This window comes from Panthera onca, chromosome B2, assembly GCF_046562875.1.
Source record: "Panthera onca isolate mPanOnc1 chromosome B2, mPanOnc1 haplotype 2, whole genome shotgun sequence".
Lineage (NCBI taxonomy): Eukaryota > Metazoa > Chordata > Mammalia > Carnivora > Felidae > Panthera > Panthera onca.
The window spans coordinates 40560966-40584319 of NC_138343.1; the positions used below are offsets into that span (position 1 = coordinate 40560966).

The 23354-nt window shown below is 36.8% G+C and overlaps 1 protein-coding gene across 12 annotated transcripts in view; it reads left to right on the forward strand.

Annotated features, from left to right (window-relative positions):
* Window positions 1-23354, forward strand: part of UBR2 (ubiquitin protein ligase E3 component n-recognin 2) — a 123860-nt gene that overhangs the window by 47556 nt on the left and 52950 nt on the right. For 10 of the 12 annotated variants that reach the window (XM_060614365.3, XM_060614366.3, XM_060614357.3 and 7 more), the window contains 7 exons: window positions 450-580; window positions 3421-3559; window positions 4061-4123; window positions 7980-8100; window positions 10067-10174; window positions 11004-11092; window positions 12354-12452. In XM_060614365.3, the coding sequence (XP_060470348.1) occupies window positions 450-580; window positions 3421-3559; window positions 4061-4123; window positions 7980-8100; window positions 10067-10174; window positions 11004-11092; window positions 12354-12452 (750 nt within the window). Of the gene's footprint in view, window positions 1-449; window positions 581-3420; window positions 3560-4060; window positions 4124-7979; window positions 8101-10066; window positions 10175-11003; window positions 11093-12184; window positions 12284-12353; window positions 12453-23136; window positions 23280-23354 lie in introns of those variants that run through there. The other 2 variants (XM_060614369.3, XM_060614358.3) reach the window with 2 other exon arrangements.

Sequence of the window (23354 nt, forward strand, 5' to 3'; positions counted from 1 at the left end):
TTCAGACTTTGTTGATTTCTTCCCTTTAGAATCCTCAAAATCAGGCTCTCCTTCATACCTGTAAAACTAAATATTGCTGGTCTGCCCTTGGATAACATTCCTTTGTTTATTCTGGAAATTGGGATTAGGAGGATACGAAGCCATAAAGATGGTTTGATGTTAAGTTTTAAAGATCTTGGAATGCCATTCTAAAATGTTTAGATTTATGCATTAGGCATTGGGGTGCCATTGAACGTTTTTGATTCAGTAATTGGGATCATTATGAACAAAGTGTTTTAGGAAACTGGATTTGGTAGGATGTAATGTACAGGCTCAAACCGAAGAGAAGCCGAAGCTGGAAGATCAGCCAGCTGTTTACATTAGTATTTTGAGGTAAGGGAAGATGAGAATTAATGTGCATTTAAGATGGTTGCGTTTTGTTTTTTTTTTTTTTTTTTCTGTTCTTTCAGGATCCTCTTGTGCATTTATCAGAAGATGTGATAGCAAGAACCTACAACATTTTTGCTATTATGTTTCGATATGCAGTCGAGATACTAACCTGGGAAAAAGAAAGTGAACTGCCAGCAGATTTAGAGATGGTGTAAGTGTGACACATTTATTCTTCATATTCGTATTTGCTCAAACTCAGTTTTAACCATTTTGATTCTAATTCCTCAAATTGAGTTGGAGCAAGGATAGAAGGATAGAGCATAATCTTTTCTTTTGTAATAATTACTTTCCCACAGAACAACTCTTTTATTTTATAGCTTTTAAATATGTGTGATCCACTTAGTTGGTAGAGGTTTCTCCCTGTTAATTGATTGGTTTAGTTAAGCCATGTCAGGGCTCTGCCCCTGGTTTCAGGCACAGGCAGTTTTCTGTTCTTCATGTGATAAAACTGGTAACTCCAATATTTTTACCATTTGTACTTAGATTATTGAGGAGGTTGCGAACATGTGACCAGAGAGCTGGATTCGGCCATAGCTGTTTTAAGGGCTTCCTTTTCCATGTGATGTGCTTGCCTCAAGCAACAGTCTCTTTAAATCTAACCGAGATTGTTAGAATTGTATTCATATTTAAGGTTGATTACAAGTTGAAGTGTGGGTCTGATGAACATTGGTTTCTGTTTTGCTTTTCAGTAGTATTCTAGATAATTAGGTTGTGGGTTGTTTTTTTTTAAAAAGTAAGGTGTTAGCTGTATCTTTTTGGAAATGTTGAAAATGGTACCTCAGGAACTTGTCTTCACATACAGGTGTACCTTGTGGGTTTTGTAGGTTGGGTCCAGACCACTGCAATAAAGTTCGCCACATCAACTGACTCTTTTTTCAGTTGAACACTTAGAGGCCATTATAGGGTTATTAATTGGCCTACTTTCAATATTGTGTCTCAGGGAACAGGGAGGCCCCAGGAGAGGAAGACAGACGGGGAAACAGCTGGTGGGTGGAGCAGTAAGAACACACACAACATTTATCAATTAAGTTTGCAATCTTATGTGAATATGATTCCGAGTGCCCCAAAACAATTAGGATAGTAACATCAAAGATCAGTGATCACAAATCGCCATAAGAAATACAGTAATGATTAAAAAAAAGTTTGAAATATTGTAAGAATTACCAAAATGTGATGTAGAGACAGGACATGAGCAAATGCTGTTGGAAAGATGGCATTGATAGGCTTGCTCAACATAGGGTTGCCACAAACCTTCAATTTGTAAAAACAAATAAACAAAACCCCACAGTATTTGTAAAGCACAATAAAACAAGATGTGCCTGTACTTCAAGTTGGGAGCCATTGATCGAAAGCCCAAATTTAGACCCTAGAGCATAGAAGAGTTTTGTTTTTTAATTTTTTTTAATGTTTATTTATTTTTGAGAAAGATAGACACAGTGAGAGCAGAGGAGGGGCAGAAAGAGAGGGAGACACAAAATCTGAAGCAGGCTCCAGGCTCTGAGCTGTCAGCACAGAGCCTGATGCAAGGCTCGAACTCAATGACCTGTGAGATCATGACCTGAGCTGAAGTCAGACACTTAACCGACTGAGCCACCCAGGCACCTCAGAAGAGTTTTGTTTTTACCTTTTTGTTCCATTGTAGGTTCAAGGCTACCAATATATAAGGGAAAAGAATCTAACTTGCTTCTTTTATAATGTTTTCCCATGTTAGTAAACTACCCAGAAACCTGAATCACCTATACCCATTTAGATTTCAAGTCCAGCTGGTTCTCCCTCCATCAAACCATTCTACTTCTGGCGTGCCTGGGTGGCTTAGTCGGTTAAACGTCCGACTTCCGCTAAGGTCATGATCTCACGGTCCGTGAGTTCGAGCCCCGTGTCGGCCTCTGTGCTGACAGCTCAGAGCCTGGAGTCTGCTTCAGATTCTGTGTCTCCCTCTCTCTCTGACCCTCCCCTGTTCATGCTCTGTCTCTCTCTGTCTCAAAAATAAATAAACATTAAAAAAAAAAAAACATTCTACTTCTGTTCCTCTCTATTACTACTATCCTAGTCCAGATTAATTAGTTATTCAGCAACATGGCCTCCCTAACTGAACTGCCATATCTACTCTTGTCCCTTAAGATTCATTCACACTGTAGCACAGTGAACTTTAAGACAAATCTGACTATCTCTCCTATTTTAAATCCTTCAATGCCCTTAGAATGGCAAAATCAATTTCCATTGTAAGGTCTTCAAGATTTCTGCCTCTCTCCAACCTAATCTTCTCCCTCCCTGTGTTCCAGTTCCTAATACTTCCCTTTGCCACCTCAGGACCTTTGCATTCACCCTCCTCTAGCCCAGGTTTCTCAACTGTTGGCATTTAGGACCAGATTAGTTCTTTGTTATAAGGGCTGTCCAGTGCATTGTAGAATTTTTTTGTTTTATTAATTTATTTTTTTAGTAATCTCTACCCCCAGCATGGGGCTCGAACTCACAACCCTGAGATCAAGAGTCACATGCTCTTCTAACTGAGCCCATCAGGTGCCCAGTGGATTGTAGAATATTTAGCAGCATCCCTGGCCCTTATACACTAGATGCCAGTGACATTCCTGCCCCGGTCATGACAACAAAAAATGTCTCCAGACATTGCCAAATAGTCCTCTGTGGGGGACAGAGAATTGCCTCTAGTTGAGAACCACTGATAGCCAATTCTGACTTTAGGCGTCAGATGACTTCTGTGGCAGTTCTTCTCTGAAGTCCCAGACCTGTTTTGTCAAACTGCAGCATTCTGTTCTTCTTGATAAAAGCTAGTTCAGTTAGAATTACATGTCTAATATATATCTTCCCCATCAGATGGTAATGTCATAGAGCATGGGGACCGCGGATGACTTTGCCATAGATATGTGCCCAGTACCTAGCACATTCCCTAGAGCAAAGTATGGTCTTACTAAATCAGCCTGGAGCTAGAGAATATGCAATTAGATAATATATAATTAATGTTTTATGTCACAGAGAGAAGAGTGATACCTACTATTGCATGCTGTTTAATGATGAGGTGCATACCTATGAACAAGTTATTTATACCCTTCAGAAAGCTGTTAACTGTACACAAAAAGAAGCCATTGGCTTTGCAACTACAGTAGATCGAGATGTAAGTAATTTCATTATATTGCTGTCAGATAATAAATTGAACTTTCATTACAGATAAATTATTCTGGGAATATTGAGTTAGAGGTATATATGTCTAGTCTATTTTTTTAATTTCATTTTAATATTGGCCCAAATACATACTGGGTATTACTGTAATCTGTTATTCCATAGAAAGTTTAGGAGGAAATGTAGATACAGTTGTCCTCATTCTACCCAGTGATTAGAAATAGTCAGTTATGAAAATAGAAAGTATAGCAGCCTAGAAGAATAAATGTCGTATTGTTTAAGGAACTATACTTATTAATGGCTTGAAAATGTTAGGATGGTTTTGAAGGAAAATATTTTAATTTACTTTTCATCATTGAATAGAATGAATGTTATAAATATTAAAATTGGCCAGAACTGTTATATGCATAAATATGTTTATTTGTTTACTGGTTGAACAGTTTTACTCTGAATATAATATTTTTACATGTTAATTTAAAATTTTTTCATTTACCAGGGACGTAGGTCTGTTCGATATGGAGATTTCCAGCATTGTGAACAAGCAAAATCAGTAATTGTGGTAAGTAATTTAGAAACATGCCCACAGTATTATTTTTTTTATTTAAAACTAGTTCTGTATTTTGTCATTTACGAACGCATTTTTCTGCTTTCATGAAGGTAAAGCCAGCATCAACCAAAAGTCATATTTAATATTTTCTCGAACATTGTATTATTGCTTTATCTAGTTTTTTTAAGCTGTGTAAGATTAATATAGAAAATGAATGTTTACATGAGATATATTTTCTGCCTTCCTATTTCTCTATCAGAGACATCTTAGAAAGTGTTTCATTGTTGTTTTGTTTTTGATAGGGTGTCACGTTACTTTTTAGGACTTAAACTGGCCTTTAGCACCAAGATTAGAATTCAAGGGAAGTTGTTTCTTGGTAACTTATAGCAAGGTATGCTGCATATATAATAGCACTTAGTGTATTATTTCTCTAAAAGAAAACTATTTCCCATGTTTATATTTATTTTTAAAAAGTAAGAATTATTTTAAACTATTTCATGTAAATGCATTTTATGTAAATGTCCTTTTAAAAAATAATTTTGTGTATTGTGAAATATTTTAAATATACAGATAAAAACAGAAATGACACAGTAAACACCTGTATGCCCACATTATACAACATTTCCTCATACTTTATGTAAATAAAATAATACAGAGTACCCAGTATTATTCCTTTAATCTTGCTCCCTTTTCTCCTACCCTAGGGATAAGTACTTTCATTAATTCATTTGTTCATTCTTGTGTGTGCCTCTATACTTCCATTTATTAAATCTGTCAACATTATATGTATTGATTTGGAGGCCTTTAAACATTATATAACAAGCTTCATACTGGATGTATTATACTGCAACTTTTCATTTCAGTGTTGGTTCTACATTTATGTGTGTTGATGCATGTACCTGTGAAGTGTTCCATTGATAACTTTACCATACTTTTTCCGTTCTCCTGCTGATGGACAGTTAGGATAATTCCCCCCTGCCCCCATCATTAACAGTCCTTTTATGGACATTGTTTTGTCTCCTTCTTGCATAGATGCAAAGGTTTCTGTAGGGTATATACCAAGAAATGGAATTTCTGAGTTGTTAGGATATCAGCATTTTCATCTTTATTAGATTTTGCCAAGTTAGTCTCCAAAACAGTGGTACTAATATACATTCCCACCAACAGTGTATAGAGAGTTCCCATTTCTCCACAGCTTTGTCAAAACTGTATGTTGTCAGATTTTTTAACTTTTGCCAATTTAATGTGTATGAATGGCATCTCATCAATTAAGTTTGTATTGCCTTAATTATTGAGTACCTTACTTTATGTTTATTTATGTTTTCTTTGAATTTCCTATTCGTACCCTTTACCAATTTTTTTCATTTAATGTTTAGGATAAACAGAGCACTCATAGATTATCGAGTAGGAACAAAATAGAAAATTGGACATAGGATATGAAAAGGCAGTCACAGGAGAGAAAATCTAGGCGGTCAGTGTATATGAAGAGACTCATTTGTTAGTAATCAGTAAAATGACAAGGAGATTTCATACTCATCAGGATGGAGAAATTAGAGTTATAAAATATCTTACTGACAGAGATGCAGAGAATAGGAATACTTGTGTAAAACTAAATTGCTACAGCATTTTAAGAAAATAATCTAGTAGCATCTATGAAAGTTACCTTTCCTAGGAATTTATCCCATAGAAATGTAAGCACTAGAAGTGTGTGTACAAAGATGTTCAGTACTGCTTTTTTTGGAGTCAACAGAAGACTGAAACAAAGGGAATATGAATGCCCTTCTCTAGAGGATGTTTGAATAAATCCACACCACAGAATATCATGAGTCATTAACAAAAAAAAAAAATCAGTTAATGCAAAGATGCACAAGAGTATATATAGTATCCCATTTTTATAAATCAAATAAAAATCTTTATAAATGTATACATACATAATATATAGAGATAGAGAAAATAGGCAAAGATGTACTGTCTTTTTTTTTAATATGAAATTTATTGTCAAATTGGTTTCCATACAATACCCAGTGCTTATCCCAACAGGTGCCCTCCTCAATACCCATCACCCACCCTCGCCTCCCTCCCACCCCCATTAACCCTCAGATTGTTCTCAGTTTTTAAGAGTCTCTTATGGTTTGACTCCCTCCCTCTCTAACTTTTTTTTTTTTTTACTTCCCCTCCCCCATGGTCTTCTGTTAAGTTTCTCAGGATCCACATAAGAGTGAAAACATATGGTATCTGTCTTTCTCTGTATGACTTATTTCACTTAGCATAACACTCTCCAGTTCCATCCACGTTGCTACAAAAGGCCAGATTTCATTCTTTCTCATTGCCAAGTAGTATTCCATTGTGTATATAAACCACAATTTCTTTACCCATTCATCAGTTGATGGACATTTAGACACTTCCCATAATTTGGCTATTGTTGAGAGTGCTGCTATAAACATTGGGGTACAAGTGCCCCTATGCATCAGCACCCCTGTATCCGTTGGGTAAATTCCTAGCAGTGCTATTGTTGGGTCATAGGGTAGATCTATTTTTAATTTTTTAAGGAACCTCCACACTGTTTTCCAGAGTGGCTGCACCAGTTTGCATTCCCACCAACAGTGCAAGAGGGTTCCCGTTTCTCCAGATGTACTGTCTTAATGTGGGTTATGGGGATGGAATGAAGTTGGGGTAGAAGGATGCCCCAAACAAAAAAATGAGAAGGGGGAATAAAAATTAAAAATTGTGTTAGACTTAAATAGACATTTCTTCAAAGAAAGTATATAAATTACCCATAAACATACGGAAACATGCTCAACATTACTAATCGTTAGGGAAATGCAAATAAAAACCATGATGAGATACCACCTGAAACCCGTTAGGATTGCCGTTATAAACAAAAACAATAGCACAACATCGCAAGTGTTGGTAGGGATATGGACGAATTACAACCCTTGTGCACACTGCCGGTGGGAATGTAAAATGGTACAGCCACTATGGAAAACTGTATGGTGGTTCCTTTAAAAAAAAATAGAATTACCATATGATCCAGCAGTTTTACTTCTGATATATACACAAAAGAATGGAAAGCAGAGCCTCAGAGACATTTGCACAGCTATGTTCATAACAGCATTATCATTCACAATAGACAAATGATAGAAGCAACGCAAGTGTCTATTGATGGGTGAATGGATAAAATAAAATCTATATACATACAATAGAATATCATTCAGCCTTAAAAAGGAAGAAGATTCTGACACATGCTACATACAACCTGGATGAACCTTGAGGACGTTATGCTTAGAGAAATAAGCCAGTCACAAAAAGATAAATATTGCATGATTCTGTTTATATGATACCTCTAGAGTTTGGTAGGTATAGAGTTTGGGTTTTGCAAGATGAAGAGAGTTCTGGGGATTGGTTACTCTACAGTGTGAATGTACTTAACACTTCTGAACTGTACACTGAGAAACAGTTACGTTGGAAATTGTAGTTTTTTTTTTTTTTTGAAGTATCAATAACATCACTTCTGTGCAGTAAAGCAAATTATTTAAATAAACGTGTAATTGCATTTAAGAAATTAAAGACCTAAAACAAATGTAAGCTTTTAAATAAATTCTAATGGTGGGGCAGATTTTCAAATATAGGACCAAAGATTCAGGTTACTCATAAGCTGTAACTTCTTACTTTGTTGTAAGAATCCTAAGATTCTTTCTAGAAAATTAGGATCTGAGTAAGGCAAGCCAAATGGTATTTTTCTTACACACATACATGAAAAATTCTCCTATAATGATGAGAGTGTAGTTACATTAAATAAAAATATTAGCTTTTTTCTATAAGATAGCCTTTTTAAGTTTGTTTTTTCATTCTACCATTTCTTTTTAAGAGAAATACCAGTAGACAGACAAAGCCACTCAAAGTTCAAGTTATGCATTCGTCTATTGTGGCACATCAGAATTTTGGTTTGAAACTTTTGTCTTGGCTGGGAAGTATTATTGGATATTCAGGTAGGTTCAAAAAAACTATTTTGGGAAAAAAAAATCAAGTGAAATAATTTCTTGCTTTAATTTCACATTTTAAAATACCATCTCAGAATATCTTTATGCACAGAAAAACCCACATTTCCCATATTTTGATCCACAGGATTTTTTATATGCATACAAAGGATTCTGTCCTCAAATAAATGCAGGAAATATTGGATTAAACAGTGGTAAATGACATTAGTCCGCTAATGAAATCTAAATCTCACAGACTTGATACAAGAACTTTTTTTTTTAAACAACATTCTGTGGAACTCTGTTCCACTTAGCAAGCTGGAGAATACAAGTGTAAATAAAACCTAAATGATTACCAGTTTAGAGGATACAACACTAATGTTGAAATTTTTGTTTTGACTCCTCCAGATTTTGGTTACTAATAATTTGCAGCTCTGAACACTTGCAAATTTGAAGTTACTGATTTGTATTTACTGTCTTTGTCTTTCCACAGTCCACAAATTAAATCATCTTTCTAACGTGGTGGTAACAGAACAAAGAACTCTCATGTCTAATGCCAAAAGTACAAGTTTGGCGTATAAAATATAACACAAAAGAGAAAAACAGGAATACATCTAAGCTGTTTGTCATACTGTTTTTCAGGCAAGAGAGGTGGTTTGGATAAATGACATTCTGAGGTTTATTATAAAGAGAATTTCTAAAATATTTATCTTAAAAGAACATTGCCACATTGTGAACTGACAGTTGAAAATATTGAGGTGTGGAAATTTAGGAGACCATGTTTGCTTGCCTTTTAAATAAATGTCTCTCCAGTTATTTTTGTTATCCTCGTATATTTGAGTTTTGGTGTTTCCTATTGGATACCTGTGTGCCAAATTCTGTGCTACAGTAGTAATGAATAGTAGTATCATGGAAGCAATTTTCTGCCAAGAAATTTTTTGAGATATTTACTTGAAATAATTTAAAGACTTTATCTTTTATTTAATATTTATGTAAGTGTTTCTTTTTAGCCTTGTAACAAATTTCTATTCAGTGACTTTTGGAACTAAATTTTAAAATTACTCCATTTTTACCTGATTATTTTGCATGCTTCTAGAAGACTAAAAACAGTAATTTTAATTATAAAGTATGAAACAAAAAGGTTATTGAAGTTTTGGCTATATGTTAATGCTTATGTTCATATTTGAAAAACTTTTTTTTTTTTTTTTTAAGTTCAGCATTTAGAAGATGTAGCAATTTGTCTTCCAGGACCTCTTCATAGTAGGTACACATAGGTACACAGGGAACATTTGTTTAATGAATGGAAGCATTTTGCAGAACACTAATAAATGGACTCAGATATAGTACAGAGGCTATACATTTTTTTTTTTTTTTTTCAACATTTTTTATTTATTTTTTGGGGACAGAGAGAGACAGAGCATGAACGGGGGAGGGGCAGAGAGAGAGGGAGACACAGAATCGGAAACAGGCTCCAGGCTCCGAGCCATCAGCCCGGAGCCTGACGCGGGGCTCGAACTCACGGACCGCGAGATCGTGACCTGGCTGAAGTCGGACGCTTAACCGACTGCGCCACCCAGGCGCCCCTATACATTTTTTTTTAATGGTAGCACAATTCTATATTACACCTACCTTCAGTTATCATGGGATGTAACAGTTTTGCTATAATCTGGTTTAATTAGCATAGGTCCTTAAAGAACAGTATTTAAATTGTTTACAACATAAGAGATCGTTGACTTTCTGATAGACTTATATTTTGGTATTCTCGAATAAGAATTGGTATATAATGCAGGATTTAGAATTTTCCTCCTTTTTGTGAAAATGTTAATAAAATAGTTAATATATTTACCTTTTCTGAATAAATTTGACCTTTAGTAAACATGTAAAATTCTATAGATTCGTTAGAACATTTCTATTAAAATGTCATTTTATTTTAATACTTAAAGTTACTATTTCATGACTACTTTTCTTCCTGTTTTAGATGGGCTTCGCCGAATTTTATGTCAAGTCGGTTTACAAGAAGGGCCAGATGGTGAAAACTCTTCTCTGGTGGATAGATTGATGCTTAATGATTCCAAATTGTGGAAAGGTAGTCTTTTAACTACTTTCAAGGTATAGGGGAACCTTAAATAGGTAATTGGGAAACTTTTTTTTTTCATTTGGGAAGGTATTTAATAAATATACTTACGGTTTTTAGAATAAGTACATGTAGTCTTGTTCTCTGGAAGAAACAAAAACAGATTTTGGAGTCTAAGACCTAAATTAAATAACCTTTATATTTTGTTAGAAAACCATTTTTAGGGGTGCCTGGGTGGCGCAGTCGGTTAAGCGTCTGACTTCAGCCAGGTCACGATCTCACGGTCCGTGAGTTCGAGCCCCGCGTCAGGCTCTGGGCTGATGGCTCGGAGCCTGGAGCCTGTTTCCGATTCTGTGTCTCCCTCTCTCTCTGACCCTCCCCCGTTCATGCTCTGTCTCTCTCTGTCCCAAAAAAATAAATAAAAAACGTTGGAAAAAAAAAAAAATTTAAAAAAAAAAAGAAAACCATTTTTAGAAAAACCAATTTTTTGAGAAGCAGATTGCAGGGTGCCTGGGTGGCTCAGTCAGTTGAGCATCTAACTCTGGATTTCAGCTCAGGTCATGATCTCATGGTTCATGAGATAAAGCCCTGTGCCGGGCGCTGTATTGATAGCACAGAGCCTGCTTGGGATTCTCTCTCTCTCTGTCTCTCTCTGCTCTGTCCCCCCCAATTAATAAATAAACATTAAAAAAAAAAGTAGATTGCAAATATTTTATACTGAATAACATGTACAGTTTTGCCCTTGAGACTTAAAAAACAATTGTTCACATAAATACTTTGGAAATGTAATTTTTGGTTTGTTTGATATATCCTTATTTTACATCTGCTCTTTTCATAAAAGGTGCTAGGAGTGTGTATCATCAGTTGTTCATGAGCAGTCTACTTATGGATTTGAAATATAAGAAACTGTTTGCTGTTCGATTTGCAAAGGTAAGTAGTTTCTCAGTTTTGAAATTTAACAAAATAGGTTATATATGGAATAAATATAACCTGTGATTATATCCAGGCTTTGTAATATTAGCAACTAATAATAATATGTTGCTTGTTGATTTTAAATCCTAAGAAACTTTGTAAGTGATCTTTTTATCTTTTATCAATAGAGTAAAATTCTAGCTGTAAGACTTTTCTTGTTCATCACCTGCCGCGATAATACAAATATCCAACTGTGAAATGTGTATGATCTAAAATGATAAATGAAGAATTTAAACTTATGCCGTGGCGAATTATGGTATTATTCTCATTGAGATTTGTATAAGGAAAAGATCATCTTAGCTGAAATGGCATGGATATATGGATGTGATTTTAAGAATCATGAATTCTTGGAGTTCCTGGCTGGCTCAATCAGAAGAGCATGTGACTATCTCAGGGTCATGTGCTGGAGCCCTATGTTGGGTGTGGAGATTACTTAAAATAAATAAAACTTAAAAAAAAAGAAGAAGAACCGTCAACTCTTGGTTGTTGATATTGTTGAAGTATGTTCTCCCTTTCCATAGTATGTGCTTGTTTTTTTGTTTTCACCTGAATTAGGAATTCTTAAGGAAGCATATGAGGATCATTTGGGGAGCTCTTTCAAAAAAAAAAAAAAAATATATATATATATATATATATATATTTGTGTATCATTCTTAAACTTGCTGAAAAGCAGATTCACCAAGAATGGTGTCTAAGCATGTGTCCTTTGAAAGAGCCATCAGGTGATTCTGATATACATCCATAAGAAAGAAAAGTCTGGTTTCATCAGAGACCATGTAACGCTGCTGTGGTTTAGCCCTGCCAGTATGCAATAACATCCCAGCATTTTAGAAGCTATTGCTCCTATTTGAGCTCATAAATTTCCATTGTGTGTGAGAAGATTGTATAGTGAACCGGTATTTATACAAAATTTAATTGGTAGAAGTCATTTCAGTTATCATTCTCATAGCAGTGTTATCTTAATTGATTCCTCCAGCACTGACTTTTCATTATAATCCTTAAACATTTGGTCAATGTGGATTAGAGGTGAATCTCCCCCTTGTTGTTTAGAATTACCAGCAGTTGCAGAGAGATTTTATGGAGGATGATCACGAGCGAGCAGTGTCCGTGACTGCTCTGTCTGTCCAGTTCTTCACTGCACCTACTCTGGTGAGTAGTGCTTGCCTTTTCTTTGTAACTGATAGCTGGCACTCCTTGCCTTTTTTTGCCTTCTTAATAGAACTATGAGCGTTTGCAGAGTGATTATGTGACAGATGACCACGACAGAGAGTTTTCAATCGCAGACCTCTCGGTTCAGATATTCACGGTTCCTTCACTTGTAAGTACGAAAAGATTAAGAAGAACTTTCTTGTTTTCCATTGACAGAAGTAAAGCCTTAAAATAATAGAGAATGAAGATCTGTATATTCCTGAATAGAATAATATTTTATTAGTGGATGATAGGACGTTAGGCACCTTCACCCATTTTAGAACATATCCTTCAGAATGTAATCTAAAAAGAAGAAATCATTTAAGCTTAATCTCTCTACTTTCTCATACTACTTCCCTGAGGTTTTGAACAGATGAGTTAAAAATTAAACTGAGTGGTTTAACACATGCATCCATTAGAAACAGCATATTGTATACAAACTCACATTTTGAGAAGCTCCCTCCCCCATCCCCGTAAGGGAAAGGATAGCTAAGGCAACTGAATTACAATGACTGTGGGTGGTCTTGTACTAAGTTTCACTAGTTGCTCAGGAAGGCATCACTATGTTTTAGTGCTATACAGAAATTAAAATTCATATTTCATTTACTTAACAAAAGTGTATTGAGCATCCATGATTTATCAGGCACAGTTCTAGGCTTTGGGAACACCATAGTGAACAAAAACTGATGCTGTCCTTGGCCTCATGGAACTTAAAATAATGGGAAAGACTCACAGAATTCATTAATTAAAATTATAATGAAAACTCAAGAATTTGGTTGTTTTGGGGTGCCTGTGTGGCTCAGATCGTGAGCTCACAGTTCACGAGTTCAAGCCCTGTGTAGGCTCACTGCTGTCAGTGCAGAACCCGTTTTGGATCCTGTCCCCCTCTTTCCTTACCCCTCCCCCACTCGCTCTCTCTCAAAAAATAAAAATAAACATTAAAAAATAAAATTTTAAAACATAATTTGGTTGTTTTGAGAGAGAATAATAGATCTGACCTTTTCCCAAAGTTCAGAGACAGATTCTATAGGTAAGGCACCTTTATGTGGAGTCATGAAGGAAAGTTCATTTAAAGGAACCAGCACTTGAGAAAGTCTGGTGAGGTAGGAAAGTTCCTATACAGGAAACAGAAGGAAAGCCAGCACAGTTGAAGATTCTTGAACATGGAAAAAAATGTGACCAGAAATGAAGGTGGTGGGTGCCAGATCGTATAGAATTAAGAGTACTGTGTGGTTCTAACCAGGTACCTTTTCCAGTTTTTTTTGTTTATTTGTCTTTAATGAGCATTTTTCCCCCCAAATTACCTTTATGTTCATTTAGTACAGTTGAAGCTATCTGAAGTCTGTTTATCCACTAATGAGATATTATAGGCCAAATTAAAGATTTTGGTTTTTATTTGAAGACTATGGGAAGGCAGTGAAGAGTTTTAAGTGGTAACATTTACATCATCACGTTTGTGATTTTTTAAAAGATCATGCTGTTTGTAATTTGGAGAACAGATTGACCGGCGGGTAAAAGCGAGTGTGGGGAACCTCATTAGAACCTGATGCAATGATCCAGACCAGAGTTGGTGGCAACTTGAGCTGGGATCGTGGCAGCAGATATGAGTGGTGAGAGAGATTTAGGTAGTAAAATCTATAGGACCGGCCAGACTTGGGTTTGAGGGGTCAGTTGGTGATTGGTTGTTAGATTCAAGGGAAAGTGTAAAGATGATTCCCAGGTTTGTAACTTGCAGCCCAATAAGTGTTGTGCCACTTGCACAGGGGGGGTTGGAGAATGAGTAGGATTTATGAAGAGAAAGAGTGATGCTTTCATTTTAGTCAGGGATGTTTGAGAAGCCCCTGAGATAATCCCATGTGTATCCAGATGTTTCCTCCGTTGATCTTTTTGTCTATTTCCATGTCAGAACCCAGTTTTAATAATTTTAGCTTAATATTCTATTTTGATATCTTCTAGAGCTAAATCCTTTAGTATTAAAGATGAACTAAAGTCAGTTTGTCAATTCTTCCCTCCCCCACCGCCCCGAAAAAGAAAGACACATTAGGATTTTGATTGGAAAGGTATTGTATTTATAGATTCTTTGCGAAGAGCTGATATCTTTGCAATATTAAATATCTCCATCCAGGAACATAATTTGTCCTCATGTGTGAGGTTTTATTTTATGCTCTTAGTACAAACTTTATTGTTCTCTTGTTAGGTCATACACATTTTTAATTTGGCTATGGCTTGTATGTAGAAAAAGTACTGATATTTGTAGATTCATCTTGTATCTGGCCCTCTTATTAACATTTCTTCTAACATTTTGTGCTGATTCTTTGGGATTTCTAATAATCTACAAGTAATTTTTGTTCCTTCTAATATTTCAACTTTTAATTTTTACTTCTTGTGTGATTCCTTTACTTAGAAACGCTAGAAAAAAATAGTGTATGTGTTCATTTACTCAGAGCTCATTTATTTAGCACCTTTATTGAGTAGGTACTGTTTTGGGCCCTGGAGGTAAGCATTGCAGTAAACAAAGCAGACAAAAGTCCCTGTTACCACGGAATTTATAGGCTGAGAAGAAACAGATACACAAACATTTGCATACTGTTTATAAATCAAGCGTTGGTAAGTGCTATGAAGTAGAAAAGCAGGTTAAGGGGATCGAGAGTGACAGTGCGGGGCGGGGTGCTCATATTTTATACATATCAGAAGGCCGCTCAGAGAAGTGGTTTTTGAACAGGAAACTGAAGGAAGTGGGAGATGAGTCGTGTGGCTAACTGGTGGAAGATGAATTCATCTGAGATGAATGTGCACTTGGCATTTTGGAAGAAGGAACCCCAAACAGGCCAGAGTTGCTAGATAAATGAATGGTCAGTGACCTCACTGAGTTTAGGGATAGGGGTGAAGATGCAGTGGGTAAGACCATTGCAAGAGCTTAGGTCTTTTGCCTGAAGAAAGTAGAAGAAGGCAAATAATAAAGAGCAGAAATTAATAAAACAAAGCAAATATACATGAGAAAAATCAATACAACCAGAAAAGTTGGTTCTTTGAAAAGACCAAAGAAGGGCGCCTGAGTGGCTCAGTTGCTTGAGCGTCCGACTTCAGCTCAGGTCATGATCTCACGGTCCGTGAGTTCGAGCTCCACGTTGGGCTCTGTGCTGACAGCTCAGAGTCTGGAGCCTGCTTCGGATTCTGTGTCTCCCTCTCTCTAACCCTCCCCCGTTCATGCTCTCTCTCTGTCTCAAAAATAAACGTTAAAAAAAAAAAAAACCAAAGAAAAGGAATAGATTTCTAGAAAGTCTAATAGGAAAAGTAGAAAAATTTAATTTAATTTTTTTTTTATTTTTTATGTTTATTTATTTTTGGGACAGAGAGAGACAGAGCATGAACGGGGGAGGGGCAGAGAGAGAGGGAGACACAGAATCGGAAGCAGGATCCAGGCTCTGAGCCATCAGCCCAGAGCCCGACGTGGGGCTTGAACTCATGGACCGCGAGATCGTGACCTGAGCTGAAGTCGGACGCTTAACCGACTGAGCCACCCAGGCGCCCCAAAAAATTTAATTTTAAAAAGGACTACAAAAAAATCACCGATTAAAAAAAAAAAAACAGATTTTTACAGATATTAAGGAGAAAAGGCAATATTGGGACCAACTTAAATTAATATATTTGGAAATTTGGATGAAATGAACAGATTCCTAAGAAAATCCACAGGTTATTAAAAGAGAAACAAGAAACAGAATCTTTAGTTATAATAAAAATTTTCTCACAAAGAAGTCTCCGGGCCCAAATGGCTACACTGGAGAATTCTTCCAAACGTTTGAGAAAGAAATAACACTGGTCTTACATAAATTTTTCCAGAAAACAGAGAAGGAGAATATACTGGCCAGTTTAATTGAGTTTTCTGTAATCTTGATACCAAAACTCAACAGGGCATTCATTACAAGAAAAGAAAATTACTGGGGCACCTGACTGGCTCAGTCGGTTGAGCATCTGACTTCAGCTCAGGTCATGATCTCACGGTTCCGGTTCATGAGTTTGAGCCCCACTTGGGCTCGAGCCTGGAGCCTGCTTCAGATTCTGTGTCTCCCTCTCTCTCTGCCCCTCCCCTGCTCGCTCTCTCTCTCTCAAAAATTAAAAAAAAATTAAAAAAGAAGGAAATTACCGTCTAATCTCTCTCACATATGATGTTGCATAAATCAAATCAAGCATTATAGAAAAAGGATAATACATCACAACCCCATTTGGTCTTTTTCCTTAATGCAAGAGCAGTATAGCATTTGGAGGGGAAATCAGCTGGCATTATTAACATGAAAAGAAAAAAATTGTATCAAATGCTTTCCCGGAATTCATAAAAATTCAACATTCATTCATAATTTAAAACAAAAATACCTCATAGCAAAGTAGGAATGAGAGAAAACTTTTAATAGAGTACCTAAGAACAAAACAAAAAACAGAAACCTAAAGCAAACATTGTACTTAATGGTATTTAAAGCTTTCCCCCTGAGATTAAGAATGAGAAAGATTCCTGCTTTTATTCACCACATGGTAGACTGCCATTCTTTCTGTAATTTCTTGAGATAGATGTTTAAGTCATTGACTTTCAGCCTTTCTTTGCTGATATAAGGCTTAAGTTTCTATCTAAGCACAATGTAAGCTGTATTTCATAGTTTTGTTATGTCCTATTTTTATTATACAGTTCAAAAACTTCACTGAGTTCCTTAGTGATCTCTTTCTTGACCCATTTTTTCTTCGTGATTAAATGTCTTAGAAATATATTGCTAAATTTTAAAACACTTGGACATTTTCTAATTATTTTGTTATGAATTCTAGCTTAATTTCACTGTGATCAGAGAACATGCTCTGATTTCAGTCCTCTGTTGAGTGTAGCTTTGTGGCCCAGAATTTTTTCATTTTTGGTAAATGTCCAATGTGGACTTGAAAATAATGTATATTCTCCTTTATCATTGGGTGCAGTGTTTCTATATGTCACTTAGGTCAAGTGTGTTCATTTTCATTGTGTAAATCTTTTTTTGTTTTGTTTTTTTCTTTTTGTAAATCTTTTATATACATACTAATTTTCTGTCTGTTTGTTCCGTCAACTATTGAAGCATCTATAAGATGGGCTATAAGTCTCCCACAGTGATTGTTGGATTTGTCTTTCTCTTTTTGTTTTTTGTTTTGGTTTTTTTTAATGTTTATTTATTTTTGAGAGAGAGAGAGAGAGAGACAGAGTGTGAGCAGTGGAGGGGCAGAGATAGAGAGAGAGAGGGAGACACAGAATCTGAAGCAGGCTCCAGGCTCTGAGCTCTCAGCACAGAGCCCGACATGGGGCTTGAACTCACAAACCATGAGATCATGACCTGAGGTGAAGTCGGACGCTTAACCAACTGAGCCACCCAGGCGCTCCAATACTTTCAAATTTTGTTTCCTTGGAGTAATTTATCTAATATTATAGCAACAACTCCTTTTTTTTTTTTTGGTTAGTGTTTGTATTGTATGTCTTCTCCATTGTTACATTTTTAAGTTTTATGTGCCCTTAAATTAAACTTGTATCATTTTTTAAAAGCATGTATTTCGGATTTGTTGTTTATCCAACAAATTACATCACTCCTAATGATGTAAGCAGGTTACTGCCCATTTAATGTAATTACTGGTGTATTTGGCTTTGTATTTGCCATCTTGTGTTTTTTTTTTTTTTCCTGTTTGAACCCACCTGTTTTGTGTTTTCCCCTTCTCTCTTACCTTCTTTTAGATTAAATAATTGTTATTTCTTTTCCCCCCTATTAACTTGTTAGTTGTACATTCACTTAGTATTCTCTTAAGGGTGACTCAACAGCAGTTTTACTCAAAGTGTCAGTAATGACAGGATAAAAGGTTTGGACCAGAATGTGAACCAACACACTGTTGCTCTCAGCAAAACTCCTGCTGTGAGAAACAAATGTCAGCTAAATTAAACTGTTACAAGTAGTTGATTTGCCTTCTTGTCACAACTGGCAGCAAGCAGTTGGCAGGCCACTGGTCCACGGAGTAGCTTTCAGTAGCACTGCCCTTGAAGTTAGGACGTGCACCCCTGATATTGCAAGCAGGTACCGTATTTCAGCCCTTGAAGAGTGGAAGTCTGGACTTCACCATTCAGCCTTTGCTGGTGTAGATGGGGATAGAGCTACAGTTTTTTCCGTAGTGGTTGGCTAGAGTGGAGGGGTTATTGTCGGAAAGTTTTCTGTCCTGCTGAGTTACTTTTTTCCTGTGGCTGACAGAGCAGGCTTTTATTGGGGCTTTTTAAAAAAAGCCTGTGCCCATTGGCATTTTCAGGTTGCCAGCTTCTTAGATCTCTCTGCTGTGTCTTTTCTTGAGGTCTCTGAGGTCCCTAGCCAGTCTGCCTTCTTCTGGCCACCATTCTGAATCTTGTGGTGGTCTTTTGCATATGATGTCCAGAATTTTGGACATGGTGTACTTAGTGGGAGGACTAGAGAAAAGTACATCTACTCTCTCTTGCCTGATTCCTGAAGCAAAAATCCACTCTTTTTTTTTTTTTAAGATTCCAGTTTTCTGGTAAAATCCTCCATTTTTTCCTCAATTTTCTGAACATGTAAATCTTAGCTGTGTCATGGTCTTATAATGTCATTATCTAGATCATTTGTATTCTATTCCGATTTAATTTTTTTGTAATATTTTACCCCTTTTGGTTTTTTTAGTCAATTGGAATGCTTAATAACTTTTTATTGGCATTTTGTCTTAGGTTTCAGCAGTCTTGCTATGATTTATGTAGGTTTGGTTTTCTTTATATTTATAGATATTGGAGTTTGTAGATACTGTATCTCTAGGCCGGTGGCTTTCTCGGTTTGGGAAATTTTGTAGTCATTCACATATGGTTTCTGCCCCATTCTCTTTCTCATTGCCTTCCGACAGGATGGTTTTCATTAGAAAATCTTATGACTCTGTGTAATATCTTCCTCCCAAGAATAGTCCCCTTACTGTGAGGCAGATAGAGTGAGGCCCATCAGTCCACTGCGGGATTGCCGTGACTCCAGGTTGTTTTGGCAAGGCTCTGTCTTCTGGTCCATCCTCATCCCGCAACGTTGCCCTGGGAGGGCTCCCACTTTAGAGCCTGGAGTGCTCACTAGAGTTCCTCCCCTCTCTAGGCTCCTGAACTCAAGTTTTGTTTCCTCAGCTTGCTGAGGCTGCCACATCACTCCTTTGCCCTTCTAGACTTTCTGCCCTTAGACTTCTGTCCTGCACAGCTTCAGAATTTTGCAAATGTCTTAAGGGGAAAACTGGAAGAAAGTTGGACTCCATTCCCACCCTTGTGTTCTTGCTAGAATCCTGGGCTCCTCACACCATGGGACAGCTAAAATCTCAGGGTCTTCTCCCCATTATTAGCAGCTCTGGCAGACTCTTTCCTGGGATCTTCAGTACCATTTTGCCACACTCCCAGAAGAGGGAGATGCTGAGGGAAAAGCAGCTGCAGGATGTTGGCTCACCTCCCTGTGCCGCTCCCCTTCTCGAAGGTTTTATCCCCTTGAACCCTTGTGGCCTCAGGGGGTCTCTAATGATTTCAGACTTTTTATTCTAGTTGATCTTTTCTGGTTGTTCTTGGTGGAAGTGTTGGTCCGCCTCAAGCTTATCCCATCATGACTGGAAGAATGCATGTAATAGTTTCTTGAAAAAGCACCATTAGTAATTCATATGCATATCCCTGCTTAAAAACCACTTGCCCTAGATATTAGTGAAATGTTTCATATGAGTGATAGAATCCCATTTATTGGTCTTTTGGGTTAACTGAAAATTCAGTCTTCATTTTTAAATAGTTTGCTCAAGAGCCAGTACTAATTCAAGTGACAAGACTATCTTACTTGTTCTAACTTGTTTTGATCAAATGTACCCTGATTTATAGTCAGCATTACCCCTGTATGCTCTATCATATTTAGTTTAATTAAAAGTGTGTGCACGGGCCATTATTATTCAGTAAAGTTTTTCAGAGTCTTAGGGGGAATGTTGGCCCATTTTGAATATGCTGTTAGATATGTAATGAGCCTTACAACACAAAATTGAATATAAACTACATAAAATGAATAAAACTGTAGTTAAGGTAAGTAGCAGTAATATATTTTAAAGCAAAGTGAATTGTAGGCATATAAAAATCAAGCAGTGTTTTAGGGTGAGTGGTAAGCAGTACTGGAACTGTATAATAATGTTAGATATTTAATGTTAAAAATTACCTTGAAAGGTTAGCAACAATCTAGGCATGAGGTGATAAAGCCAAGCACCAACTATTTGTCCTTCTTTTCTGTTGGAACCTTGGAAAATATGCTTTCTGAAGTTTTCTTTTTAGAAATAGAAATGCCTGAATAACTCCCATTTTGTTTCATCTGTTAAACTTTTCTTTTAATGTTTATTTATTTTTGAGAGACAGCGAGAGCACAAGCAGGGGAGGCACAGAGAGAGAGAGAGGGAGACACAGAATCCAAAGCAGGCTCCAGGCTCTAGGCTCCAGGCTCCGAGCTGTCAGCACAGAGCCAACACGGGGTTCAAACTCATGAACCACAAGATCATGACCTGAGCCAAAGTCGGACACTTAACCAACTGAGCCACCCAGGTGCCCCATAACTCCCCTATTTTAATGGGACAGTACTAATGGGCTAGCTGCCTTAATTGATTTTTTTTAATTTGGCACCCACGACAGTTAGAATCCAATCCAAAATTATGCGCTGGATAAACTCTTTTTAACATTCATCTGAAACTGAAAATGCTAAATAAATGCCTTTGTTGGTGAGATACACACTCCATGAATATTAAATTGTCTCTACCAAACTTCCATCAATTTTTGGTTGTAAATCTTACCAGCAAGCTCTGCAGAGTTTTTGTAAGTCAGTGAAATTTAAGTGTTCCCAAATCCCCTAATGGAGCAAACAAAAAACCAACAAAGAATATCCTTTTATCTTAACCTATCAGTACCTTCTCTTTTTCAAGCTGGACTTTTGTCTTTACTGTGTAGGAAACTGAACAGAAGTTAATCCTGTTGACTTTTGAGGTTCTTAGACCCTAACTCTTGGCAACGTGATGATGACTTTTGAGTTTTTCAAAGGAATATTTAACTTTATAGATTTTCTCTTTATCTGATGACCTCAGAACTTAACCTTTACATTGAGAACACAACTTTACTATATTCTTAGACTTCTGTCTTCTGTACTTTTTTGTCCTACTTTTTGGTGCAACTTTCTACATTGTTAAATGCTTAATGAGAGACCTAGTTATATAGTCCCCCAGCACCAATAATAACTTGAACCTAGTTAGTCTAGAAAAGTATGATCCATTGTGGAAGAGTAATAATGAGGCATTCAAATAATACTAGATCTTCTGGGGGCACCTGGGTGGCTCAGTCGGTGAAGCATCCGACTCGATCTCAGCTTAGGTCATGATCTCACAGTTCAGGAGTTCGAGCCCCTCATCCAGCTCTACATGGACATCGCGAAGCCTGCTTGGGATTCTCTCTCTCTGTCTGCCTTTATTTTTATTTAAAACTACTTACTGGGGCACCTGGGTGGCTCAGTCGGTTAAGTGTCCGACTTCAGCTCAGGTCATGATCTCACACTCCATGAGTTCGAGCCCCACATCGGGCTCTCTGCTGACAGCTCAGAGCCTGGAGCCTGCTTTGGATCTGTGTCTCCCTCTCTCTCTGCCCCTCCCCCACTCACACTCTGTGTCTCTCAAAAATATTTTTTTTAAGAAAATAAATTTTTTTTTTTAATGTTTGAAGTTGTGTTATTGAAGGCATGAGAGGAAATGTACACACTGTAGATGGACATATAAATTGGTGAGCTTCTTTGTGGAAACAATTTGTTGGTATCAGTCAAAATTTATAATGTACATACACTTTAACCCAGTAATCCACTTCTAAGAAATTATACTATTCATACATCCTTCCAGTGGTACACAGTTGATATTTGTTGCAACATCTTTTGTAATAAATAGCATAGGACTAGAAAAAGCCCTAATGTCTCATGTCTCACTGGTGAGGGCCTGCCTGGTTAAATAAAGTATGATAGAAAAGAATACCTAATGATAAATATAAGGAATGAGGGGGGATCGCCTGGGTGGCTCAGGTCAGTTAAGCCTCCAGCTTCGGCTCAGGTCATGATCTCACAGTCCGTGAGTTTCAGCCCCACGTTGGCTCTGTGCTGACAGCTCAGAGCCTGGAGCCTGCTTCATATTCTGTGTCTCCCTCTCCTTATGCCCCTCCCCTGCTTGCTGTCTCTCTGTCTCTTTAAAAAATAAACATTAAAAAATTAGACAAAAAAAAAAGAATGAGGGAATTTATATGAACTGATATGGGACAATCTCTAAAATATATGAAGTGAAAAAACAAGTGCGGAACAGTGTTTATAATATGCTGTCTTTTGAGGGGGAAAGATAGATGTAATTAAATATGTGCATACTTCTATCTACTTAGTAACATCTAACCCATATAGTATAAATGTATATATGTGTGTGTATATGCATATATGTATGTAGTATATACACATGCACCATCTCTAGAAGAATATGCAGGAAAACTAACAGAGACTGCCTTTGCAAGGGGGACCTTGGGAGCTAGGAGACTTTTATCTGTGTGTGTGTGTGTGTGTGTGTGTGTGTGTGTGTGTGTGTGTGTGTATCATTTAAATGTATTTGCTTACTCAAAAATACATAGATATGTATATCTATACATAGAAACAAGAACAAAAATAAATTTTAAAAAGGAGATTAAGAAGAAATACAGTTTCATACTGAGTTCTACAGAATCTGTGATATGAACCTCTGGATCCTAGAATAATTATACCATACCATTATAGGTATCTAAATGTCTCAGTTAAGGAAAATTTGCAGCCTGGTTCAGACCCCCTCACCCCGAGTTGTCTTTGAATAATGAGCCATGGATATGTCTCCTAACATTCTGGCATCTTTCTCCGTGATATAATTGTTGCTTCATACACATGGCAATTGGAGTAAGTAATTGTTATTTAGAAATACACAGTAATGCATTTATGATATTATATGTTTGCACTGAAAA